The sequence below is a fragment of the Nannobrachium achirus genome (assembly GCF_963921795.1).
Source record: "Nannobrachium achirus genome assembly, chromosome: 4".
Taxonomy (NCBI): Eukaryota; Metazoa; Chordata; class Actinopteri; order Myctophiformes; family Myctophidae; genus Nannobrachium; species Nannobrachium achirus.
In genome coordinates this window covers 38,009,334-38,022,059 of record NC_137813.1, presented here as the reverse complement: position 1 = coordinate 38,022,059, position 12,726 = coordinate 38,009,334, and the positions used below count along the sequence as shown (strand labels likewise).

The following is a 12,726-nucleotide window of genomic DNA, read 5'->3' as shown; positions in this document are numbered from 1 at the left end:
GTCGTGAGCTTGTAGATCAGTGGTTTCCAATGGGGGTCGGATTGGAGGGGCCCCACCCAGATGATTAGTTGTGCAACAGTTTTTTCCTCACTCAACAGTAAACAAACCGACGTACAGTATAAGTGTATACAGGGTACAGGTATCTGCACATTTCTGAAGTTACAATTTAAGGACTTTTAAAGCTTTTGAATAATTGTCAAATATTACGTAAGAAAGAGGAAAACATTGTGAAAATAGCCGATCAACAAGCTTACAACGCCTTGCAGTGTGAGGCATTGTGTCTGTGGAACAGAGTCAAACTAAATTCTAATGCCTACAATTCCAAATGCTTGTCAGGGGTGGAGGGGTCACCCATATGATTACATTTGGGGGACGGCCTGAAAGGTTTGGGAACCCTTGTTGTAGATCAGCGCTATTTTTGGCAGAGATTTGATGTAGAACAAGTGGAAAAGGATGGGGGCCAAGGATAGGTCAACTATAGGGTGTATTAATGACAGCACAGCTTGCAGTTACAATACCTGGATGCATGCACACAGGCTGACTGATAAGGTTGCTGGTTCCATTCTCTGCACTGACAGGAGAGTGCATTCTTGAGAGTACCTGTAGGCAGAGTGTGGCACATTTACATTGTCTGTTAAGTGTCTTTGAGCAAGACACTGAACCTCAAATATTTATACATATAACATACATAATATACACCAGATACTATCTGGGGAAGTAGGCTCAACTCAACACTAAAATGTTATTTATAAAGCACATTTCCAAGGTCAACCAAAGCACTATAAAACACAAGAAGTAAAAAAGAATATACAGCAAATACATAGCAATTGAAAAAGAAGCAGGTTAAAAACTTACGGTGAGAAATATGCACAGCAGAAGAATAATGTAATAATAATGAATAATAAATGGGAGTAATAATATTTAGCTGGGCTCATAAGCCAGGGAGAAGAAATATGTCTTCAATAGTGATTTAAAGATTTCTATGAAGCTTCTATTTCTATTCTCTTATGTGAAATGGCAGAGCCTCGGGGAAGCCGCAGCAAAGGCTCGATCACCTCGGCTACAGGCATACAAATTTAATTTGCTCTGCGTAAATTAACAACAATCTCATTTTATTAAAAATAAGGACTATATTGACAAATAACAAGCTGTCAGAGCAAACTTTATGCCAGTTCTGGGACCAACTACATTTTGTGCTGCAAAGCTTTAAGCTTATCAAATATAGCAATAGAGCAGCACAAAGAGACACGATACGATAAACAGTTTCCAATAAAATCTTATTCAAACTGGGAGGATCAGAGGACTGATATACAGTACCTGCTGCATTACATAGATTTATGCCAAAACTTGAAACTATCACATGTAAGCAGCATGTCCCATTCTCTACTCTAACAACAATACAGTTACTGGGACATTACATTTGTACACTCTCTGAAATAAATTAAAGTTAATTAAATTAACACATTTCCAAATTAAGAGAGGAGTAACCCCTAAAAACTACAAATACTTTAAAGTAGCACAATGTAACTTGTTTGTAAAATGAATAAAATGTAATTTTGCCTGTATTCATATTGTTGCGACTGTAGGTCGCCACCAGATCCTGTCTGGCACTCAAAATCCCTCATTAATTTGTTTGTCACTCAAAAAAAGGGGTTATGGATTGGCTACCCATTATATAGTGCTTGGCTGTGTCCTTGTGACATCTCACTGATAAGTCAGCTATGTCCATATATGGAGTTCTACATTAGACTGATGTCAGCACTAGATGTCTTTGCTGGCTCCATATATGGAGCTAATGATCGTCCTGGTCCAAATATGGAGTTTATGAGGTCAGACCTAGATAGGTTAGTAGGATGTGTCAGGTAGCTCCATATATGGAGTACTGGCAACGCATACCGTCTATGACGACAGTCATGTGTGACACAATAGGGTTATCTCCATATATAGGGTCAGGGTGCCTAACATTGTGCCCCACCCGATGGGATTATCTCCATACATGGGGTTCATAGACCCATATATGGAGATCCCTGATGTCATCAATATCATCCCTGTTCTCATCAGAACCATCTGAGCTGCCACTTTACTAAGTCTAGAGGGTTTAATTACTTCCTGACCTATACAGTGCAAGTGTGTACACTCACACAGAGGCCCAATCCGCTCCCTTACTGACTCACTGAAGTCAGTGAGGGCTCGGGCCCCTCCCCTTTATGCACCATTTCCGTAAGTCAATATCGATGCAGACTTTGGCAAAGGAATTACTCACAGATCATTGTGTTACCAGGGGAATCCTCCAAATGTCAGTTGATCCCATTAATAGTCTTTAAAAGACAAAGAAGTTAGCGGTCGCACACACTGTAGCCAAAGTGCCAATATTTATTTTAAGACGCAGAGGTCAAGTTTATGGCGTGGTCGCTTCTCGCCCTTAGGGCATTTTACTGGTATTAGCATACTCTACCAGGTTTGATTGATTGATTGAAGTATTTATCAGAAGTTTGCACAGGGAAAGGTACAGTTTCATGACAGTACAGTTCACTGGTACAAGGTCAACTAAAAGGAAACTCAGGTTAGCCTTGATCCTCTTTGGCATGGGATCAACTTTGACCAAAAAAATGCACAGACCTGGTCGGTTGGTCAGAACAGGTCAGCTATATCCTTCTGCTGAGCTGGGATGAGGTGTCACGCACTGTGACTGACGCACACACACACACACACACACACAGGATCTGCAGGTTTTTATAGTAAATGCGACCTGCGGTCCCAACAAATTATACAACTGGGGTGGTTTAATTTTCTCTAGATTGTGTCAAAGGTCATGTCTCACCTAGACACAGGATCTGACCCAAATTTTGACCTGATGGTCAAGATTCAATGTATCCCCTGAGCAAGCAGACAGGCTCTATTAGCTCAATGGTGTAACAAAAAAAAGGAAAAAAAGTACAGGTACAATTATTTTTGGGAAATGTAGACTGTATGATATTCTATGTTTAATATTTATGTTTGACATTTTTTTTGACACTGTCTTGACAAGACAGTGTCAAGATATGAGGGTGTGTGAGTGAATGAGTGTCTTGGCGTGGTAGGCTAGTGTAGAGAGCAATAGGCCCTATACTAAATGCACTATGGCATATGGATGTGATATCGGCAATTTGTGGGAGCTATCTGCTGTGCCCATGTGTTTCAGTGAAGTACTTATTGGCATTATCTGTTGTAATATGTAGACACTCCCAGTTGTCAGAGAGTCCACCCTAGTGTACGTCTCAACAAACGTGTATAGTTCTAGCTTCAAACATTTCAGAGGCACTTAAAACCACTCAATAAATAGTAGGAATTGAGAGGAATGTAAAGTGCCACAGTGAGATACAGACTCAGACAGTCAGAAAACACAGACCAGTGACAAATTAAAGAAAACCCCTGAATAACTGAGTGGAGAAACATAACAAATGCATCTTCTACAGGTGGACTGCATGATATTATTAAGCAATTAACATCCTATCATGCTTGACTAGTCATTGCGTAGATTTTAGATCAAGATGGCAAAAGAAATTTGTATTGCATTGCATACACTCCAAAGATAAATGCAGAGTTCAGTGGTGCAAAAACTATTGGCACTGGTCTACAGAGATGTGTAAAAAAAGTGATATAGTCAGATAAGTCATCCTTCGCCATATTCACAACAAGTGTGCAAGAGCATGTGTGACATACAGTACACCAAGGGAATGGTACAGGCCTGAACGCTTGACCCTGACCTGACTGACAGCAATGGCTCTGTTATGCTGTGGGGAGAATCTTCCTGGCAAAGGTTGGGTACACTTTGTCGGGGAAATCTCGCTCTTTCGATGTGTCATTCTTTCGACAACCAGCATCAGCAGGTTAGCTATTCACCCGCGTCACGGTTACTGAGGTTAGGGTTAGGGTTTGGTTTAGGCATAGAGGTTAACATTTACTCGCGTCGGCAGGTTAACTACTCACCCACGTCGGCAGAATCAGATTAGCTTTTCACCAGATTAACATTCACCCGCATCGAAAGAATGGGCCGTCGAACAGATGCTATATGACACTATATCGACACGCTCCCCACTTTGTCAACTTAGACACAAAGATCACTGCAAATCAATACAAAGTTATTCTGAGTGACCACCTTTACCTTCCAATTATGAAACATTTCTATCCTGATGGGTGTTCTGTCTTTCAGGTTGACAATCAATGTCGCCATCCACATGATCACCTGAGGGGTTACAGAATGGTTTGATGATTATTCCAATTATGTAAATCATATGCTATGGCCTTTGAAATCACCAGATCTCAACCCAAATTATCACCTTTTGGGGATTTTGGACCGACTTCTTAGACAGCACTCTCCAACAGCATCAAATTCTTGTCACCAAGACACCATATGCTGTCTTTCCCCTTTGTCAACATCTGTATACAGGTAATATTTATGTCACCACAGTCAAACCACAGAGGTAACCAGGAGTCACTGTAACTCCAAGTGTCACTGTGTGATCAAACAGGTGACTTTCCACTGTGTTGGCTGGTAATTCTAACAGTACAAAAGTGTTACCCAAACCAGAATATATTCATAGGAAATTCAAATGTTAAATTGCATCGTGTGAGTCTGAAATGTGCCTGAAACAATGTTTTATAATTCAAGTTCCAATGAAGCATTTAGCAGACGCTTATCAGGGTTTGACCATTAAGATGCTTGTCTGGGTGGAACTATCTTTAAACCATAGCTAGTATAAATACCACATTCAAAAGGGGTTATATTGGAGTTTTCTTTTCTTTAAATCAGGGGTCTTCAACGTTTTCAGGCCATGGACCCTTTAGCTGAGAGAGAGATGAAGCAGGGACCCCCACAACCTTTTCATAGACTCCATATAGTTTCATCGTTTGACAGCACAATCATCGGTATATTTTAGATTCATGTCAATTTGTGTTTTTTTTAGATATTTAACCACATGAACCGTCAATACTTTAATAAACTTGGCCTTTCACTCTGTACTTAGTCTGCTCTTTTTCCCCCTACACCAAACCTCTTTGCCAAAAATAGCCGATCTACAAGTAGATCTATTTTTGGCCAAAGTTCTCAGAATAAGGATTCAAGTGGTTAATATAAAAAGGAGAAAAAAAAGTTTCTATCACACAAAGATTTGGAGGACCCCCTGTATTAACTCTGAGGACCCCCTATGGGTCCCGGACCCCTTGTTGAAGACCCTTGCTTTAAATGAAGGACTGTGGCTCCAAATTAGCAGGTCTGCGCAGATGTCCTCTATCAGCTTTAGAGCAAGCAGGCTGGCATGAATTATCATTGGTTACCAGAATGCCTGTCAAAGACCCACCTAGTCACAGAGGCATACTGCATTGCATTTCACTTCACCAAACCTCTGTTCAGTTTAAATACAGCAATTAACTGAAGACACTTCATGTAAATCATTTGTTGAAGTGAGAAAACGTTTTCAGTAAAGTAAGATCAGATCTTCATTTTGATGCCAGGGTCACAGAACTTTTACCTTAATTGTCTCCACCAGCCGAAGGCTGAGGGGAGAGTATGTTTTCCCCTCCGTCCGTCCGTGCGTCCGTGCGTCCGTCCGTGCGTGCGTCCGTCCGTGTGTCCTCGCAGTTTGTGTGCAGCTAATCTCAGTCGCCGTTGGCCCGGTCGCTGCCAAAGTGAGCACACACATTCCCTGGATGCCAATCTAGAACCTCTGCCCTAAATTTTTCAAATGGGCTTTTTCTAGCGCCACCTAGTGGCCGATGTGTGTCCGTCCGTGTGTCCTCGCAGTTTGTGTGCAGCTAATCTCAGTCGCCGTTGGCCCGGTCGCTGCCAAAGTGAGCACACACATTCCCTGGATGCCAATCTAGAACCTCTGCCCTAAATTTTTCAAATGGGCCTTTTCTAGCGCCACCTAGTGGCCGATGTTTGCAAAACACATTTCTGTGCACTATTCTTATAGGTTTTGTCCAAAAATCCTACAAATCGGTAGGCAGTATCTCGACAGTCATGTGATCGACACGGATCTGTCCGATTTTGCATATTCCATCCTGATTGGCTAAGATTGGCTTCCAAAGTTTGTAGGATTGCGTGCGTCCTCGCAGTTTGTGAGCAGCTAATCTCAGTCGCCGTTGGCCCGGTCGCTGCCAAAGTGAGCACACACATTCCCTGGATGCCAAACTAGAACCTCTGCCCTAAATTTTTTAAATGGGCCTTTTCTAGCGCCACCTAGTGGCCGATGTTTGCAAAACACATTTCTGTGCACTATTCTTACAGATTTTGTCCAAAAATCCTACAAATCGGTAGGCAGTATCTCGACAGTCATGTGATCGACACGGATCTTTCCGATTTGGCATATTCCATCCTGATTGGCTAAGATTGGCTTCCAAAGTTTGTAGGATTGAGCCGTTTTGAACAAAATGCCTCAAATCACAAACGCAAAGTGCAATTATCATGAAATCGCGCACACACGTTCCCACTAGGCCGAGGAAGAAATGCCACGTATTCTTTTTTAAATCAGCCTCATGGTGGCGCTATAACAGGCTGATTTGTGGTTTTACCTATAACTCCACCGATCAGTTCACAAGGACGCACGGTCTGGTGGAGACCTGTGCTCGGAAGAGCACTGCTTCTAGTTATAGCCTATTTTGGACTTCTTTGATTCAACAAAAGGTGCACAAGATAATTTATTACATTTGGCATTCCAAAGACACTGTCCTGAGGAAGATAGACTGGGTTGAGATTGGCTCCCCCTAGTGGACCCATGCCAGAACACATTTGTCACAGTATTATGGGGAGACCAGCCAGACAGTTTATGGCATTTGAATGAAATTTTAAAAATATCTGCAGGTAGATTGATGGATGCAATAACAATAATGTTATAATAGGCCTTTTCAAGATTACACTGGATATCATGAGAATGCCATAGTACGTGTCTACAAACTCTGACACCTCCATCACGTCTTGCTGTGTACAGTACAGCTTTAGCAGCTTTCCATTTACAACTTAACTCATTGACCAGCAGGATTGAGAGCGATAAATCTGATAGGACAAAAACCCAGGATAAATAAACTAAGGCTCAGGTATACTATGTATTATGCACTTAACTGTTTGTACCATGTATTAACTTAAATGCATATCGGCTTCAAGGGAATGTGTACGGTCATTGTTTTTATGTCTACCATACACTGTTGCAAGTGTAAATCTGAACTTTTGATATTTTAACTACATGCATGTATCCTTTATTTTGAGGTTTTTAATACTGGCTGGCACCCCAGGCCCAGACTTTGTTTGTGGTGATATTAATAGAGTAACAGCAGGTAATGTTGCTCAGTCATCCGGAAGTTGTTATAATCAACATACATCACAAAGGAATGACTCACAGTTCTACCTATGAGGGACACAGGTTGAAAGTGGTTAAATAACTGCAGCCTTATAAATCAATGTTAATGGGTGCTATTTGACATTTCTGAGATGTTTTAATTTTCATAATTACAAAATGGCTAAGCAGAATGCAGCAATATCTTAACCTGACTTTTATATTGTACCTATTTCATTTTAAATGTGTTTTTGATGTGTGGGTGCACATGCATGTTTGTTGCTTTTATTTTACGGAGAACAGCTGGTAAATATCAATTGTTATAAATCCCTATTTATAAATAGTTTTAATTTATTCAACAAAATCGCTTGAACAAATGTAGGCTGCCAAAAGCCATGTACAAACCTAGACAGAAACTGGTTCTACCAGTACGGCTTACTGTATCAATATCTCTCTCGAGTCCAAATGATAATATTTTCACAGTGACACCATAAAATTCACAATGTATAAAAGTGTTTTAAGGCAAACTACAACACATTGCAGGCTTGTATACCCATTTTCAGTTTTAACAATTTTTGATTTCACTCAAATTCCACCATAATAACATGCAGGTTTAAAGTGGTTAATGTGCATGATTTGACATTTCATGCTTCTGTTGGCATAGGCATGCTATTATGGACTGTAGGTAGCATTCCTTGGAGACAAATCACACGGCAGTGCTATTCAGAGGAGACTGATATTATCAAGAGTCAGAGGTGAACAATTCATACCACCTTCAGGAGCAGTTGTCATGGTAAGCTACAAAACAGCGATTGCTGTCGAGTCACTGTTAAAATGTAGGGTTAAACAGAACACGGAACTGGTTAACAGTAAGAATTAGTTTTTCCCTACGCATATGGAACGGAGAAGGAATTTGGGTGAGAGAGAAGGGGAGTGGAAACAATGAAATAAAAACCTGATTGACACTTCACTGCGTCATTGGAGTGCTGAACATAGTTGAAGCCATGTCATCCAATCTGGACGGGCCAACAATTCTCATTGGGGTGGCAGTGTGAACCTAGCCTTAATGGCCGCATGTCAATGGCTTGCATTGGAGAATAAATTGTAGCCTGTTGCTATGTCACCGCTAGTGTGAACACGAAAGCATCAGATGTCACTGCCCAAGCTGCAATGGACCTACCTTTAATAAAACAAAGACAGCAAACAATTATTTATACCTTTATTTAAAGAAAACCGTTTTGATTTTTCAGAGTAAACAATGAGTTGATGTTCATAAGAAGAGTGTGAGCCGAGATACCAGTTAGCATTGGTCCTCGGCCGCACTAATAATTGCCCTGGCCAGTTTAAGTCAAACATAAATAACACAACTAATGAGTAACATTTTTAAAGTTGACAGATGCCCCAAAGAAAACCCTCTTTACAATAATTGGTCAGTTTTCATTTGCTTATCACAAAATGTCAGCTGGCCTAACCTTGTAAAGTTCACAAAAAAAAGGAAAAATATTTAATCGGACCTTTAAATGGCATATATTGGCTTAGAGGTAATAGGCATTAACTGAGGACTGAGGACTTGAAATTGTTGATTAATATCATAGGCATTTGAAATATAAAAAAGCTTCCCTCTCCCTGTCTATGCTCCTATAAGAGGGAACTTCCAAGACGTGGAACATCATACCATAACTGTGTACTTTTTACATTACAGTAATCATTAATGTCCTGGAACACCATAATGGGAACATAGAGGGAAGACAGAAGGCACAACATAGCCTTGTTGTGATAGAGCTCCATACCAGAACAAGTAGCAAGTGGCATCAGTGCACCTCTGTTTGTATGTTAAGAAGAGAGCAAGGTCTTTTCCTGCACACCCGTGCCAAGGTGGATTAAGCCAAACACGACAGTGGCAGTAAGGGATTGCACTGGCCTTTCTTGACATCTCTGGACGGCAGGGTCTTCAAGCCGGAGGGAGGACAATTCACATGATGACACAAGGCGCACGGCTTTTAGTGATCTTCTGCACTGGTTTGCCATCCTGAGCTTTCTGGATTGCATCCATGATCTGCATTAGAGAGTGACAAAAGTAGAAAACACGTTATTGCATACATGGATTTTTTCATGCCAGTGTTTCATGAAAATGTTTCAATCATGGCATGTGAATGTAGTCGCAAATTGCAACACTAGATTTCTTTGAATATAGGGTGGCAATACCTCCCCATAGGGATTCAATGCATCAAAAAAATGCTATCCGATTTTATTAAACAAACTCACCAATTTTGCGGCTCTATGGAAAGCTTGAATTATCCTCTTTCTATCTGCTAAGTGCTTGTTTCAGAAAAATCCACCCTAGAGGCGTAGACATGTTATGAGTTACTTTCTGTCAAGAAATCCGAGCATGTTTTTTTATCCTAAGTGTTGAACTTTGGAAGCGCTCATCTTCAATAACGCAACGTCCCGCTGCCTCCTGCATCATGTGACATTTAGGACTGGGTGGTAAACATTGGACCGCTGAGCGATTTCCCACTAGCACTTTTAAACTCCAATACTTAGGAAAAATAATCACCTGAAACTGAATTTCTTGACAGAAAGTAACTCATAACATGTCTACGGTGGATTTTTCTGAAACAGACACTTTGCAGATAGAAAGAGGATAATTCAAGCTTTCCATCGAGCCGCAATATTGGTGAATTTGATGTTGTTAATACAATCAGATAATTAATCATATAAAAAAGAAATCGAGTGTTGCAATTTGCGGCTAATGTGAATGTGAAATCTTAGTGTGATAGGATGTAGCATCCCTATTCTGAGGGGAACATAACAGATCTACTTGTAGATCAGCAAATAGGTTGTAGGGGAAAAAGGAGAAAACCAAGCAGCCAAATGTCAAGTTTTAAGTATGGAGCGTTAGTGGTTAAAAGGAAACTGATTATATTATAGGGCTGTCTATTAAGCCATCTATTAAAGTTTAATTAGAAACTTTAAAGAAGGTTTAATCTGCAACTCGGTTTTATACAGTTCAGTCAGATAACTTACGATAAGGATTGATACAATGTTTATTATTATTATGAATGAGTAATGCAAGTGTGTATATGTCACATTTATTTTGGCGTCAGGCTCTGCTCTCCCTGCTCAGCGCAGCACAGAAGAACATCAATAACCATTAGGAGCAGGGAGATATAAATATATATAAACACCCCCCATGGGGAACAGAATTAGCAGCAGAGCCTACTGGTGGTGCTGGGGAGGCGGTGGGGGCAAGCAAGTGCCAGCTGCCAATCAGCAAGGCAGGAGGAAGAGACAACTGAGCAGCCTTTAAGTAGGTTGGCAATGATCAGCTGACTGCCACGTCACCTGTGACGCAAGACTGGCGTAGTAGCATTGTATCAAACTGAATGCAACCGCATTGACCCACTCAAGGTTATGCTGGCTGAACCCATTCCGCAGGCTACATCCATTTAATCATGTCATGTCATGTCCCTGCTAGTATGTATGGTGAAAGGACAACACACTGGAAGGAGTACCACTCACATCTTCTTCATAGGGGAAGCCGCTTGTCTCAAACTTAGAGAAGACCAGCTGGCCGTTGATTTCAATCTCAAAGCTGCCTAGAAACATTTGAATAGAAATTTAACATTTCAGTTATTCATTCACTTTAGATGTACTGTTTCACCACCACAACCACCATCTGGGTTACTATACTTACTGGATCTTCCTACGAAGCCTGATACCTCCGCATCTGGGAACTCCTCGGTCACAACCCGAGCGAGTTCCCGATAGCGGGGCTCGTACCCTCATCCACCACTGTCAAAAAAGAGAGAAAAGGACCCATTAAATCAGGGGTTCTCAAACCTTTTTAGGACGTGACCCCCAAAATAAACATATTTGAACTGGGGACCCCCACCCCACCCTGATAAGCACTTGGATTGTAGATGATTACATTTAATGTGACTCGGGTCTACAGATAAATATTGTGCAAATAGCAGATCTACATGCTCACAACAGGCATTGTGAGCATGTAGATCTGCTATTTTCACTATGTTCGCCTCTTGCTTACTTAATGTTTGGCCAGTTTGGTATTAAAACAGTCACTTTACAGTCACTCTTAAATTGTCACTTTATAAATGTGCAGATACCCTGTATACACAATATACTGAGTTGGTTTGTTTACCATTGAGTCAGAAAAAAATGACATAAAGCTAATCATCTGGGGACCCCACAAAATAATTTGGGGACCCCAAGTTTGAGAACCACTGCATTAAAATGAATAAATAGCCAGCCAGAAATGATCTTTTCCACGCAAGTGTAAACGCTAGCAAACGATAGGGTCACTAGCTCTGGTACATAGCGTTAGAAGGAGTCTAACTCCAGTATGTGTGCGTAATAATAGTGCTGTGTGAATAATAATGCCAGACATTTATGTAACTGTCCGCAGCTGCCGTTAGCTACGTTAGCCTAGATGCATGATGCATTTTAGCTAGCGTTATAGCGCTAACGCTAGGTTCGTTATTATCGACTAACATTAGACAATGTTACAAATACCGACGCTGCTAAAGAAATAACTAAATAATGTACAATCATGTGTCTGGGGAAGAATAACATATAGCTACCAATATTCGACTCTGACTTGCACACCCATCGTCGCTGCTCCGGTTAGATGTATGCTTTACTATTGACACTCAGCCGAGTCACCGTGGAATTTCATTGGGTTTCACCGTATTCCGTAACTAGCGTCATACAAGCAGGGGCTGTTAAGTCTGACATCATTTTGTAGGCAGAGGAGAACTTTTGCCCCCAAAAAAGCGAATCTTTTTACTATTTTTACTATTTACTAATTTTTCTTCTCTTTGTTGTTGAAAGGAAAGTGATAGAATTATACTTTAGTCGTTATTTTTGTCAACGGATCTGTTGAAATAGCGAGGGACAGATATTGACAATAAATCTGCTTGGAGGTCTGACTACAAAATACTACTTCCGATAGTACTTCAAAGTAAGACGCAATCTGTTTGACCTCTGCTCCAGATGAGAGAGAGTGTGTGTGTGTGTGTGTGTGTGTGTGTGTGTGTGTGTGTGTGTGTGTGTGTGTGTGTGTGTGTGTGTGTGTGTGTGTGTGTGTGTGTGTGTGTGTGTGTGTGTGTGTAGTGGCGGCAACAGTGGTGGATACAACAACATGGATTTAGGAAGTTCTTATTCTTCCAGCTCTAGATGCACCCGGTGTACCAGGCAGCAGATCCATGTAGCTCTCTCATGTAACTGTGTGTTTCCCACGCATCCACCTGTGTCTCAGACTCTGTTATCAAGACCATGCATGTGTGAGGGCCTCTCAGTGCTAGTGCAGGACAGTTGCATCCATCGATCATTTTCTGTGTCACAAAAGTACTATAGGGACTTTGAGACTTTTTGTCTCTTAATGATTTGCATTATG

At 41.1% G+C, this 12,726-nt stretch overlaps 1 protein-coding gene across 1 annotated transcript; it reads right to left on the bottom strand.

Moving 5' to 3' along the window:
• Positions 1-8,515: 8,515 nt before the first annotated feature.
• On the bottom strand, positions 8,516-12,050 carry LOC308284448 (migration and invasion enhancer 1-like). Its single transcript, XM_080725066.1, has 4 exons — positions 11,912-12,050; positions 11,008-11,105; positions 10,833-10,909; positions 8,516-9,366 (listed from the first exon to the last, which is right to left on the bottom strand). Exons 1-4 carry the CDS (start codon positions 11,938-11,940, stop codon positions 9,283-9,285), a joined length of 288 nt encoding a protein of 95 aa, XP_080581192.1. The 5' UTR covers positions 11,941-12,050; the 3' UTR covers positions 8,516-9,282.
• Between the last annotated feature and the right edge of the window lie 676 nt (positions 12,051-12,726).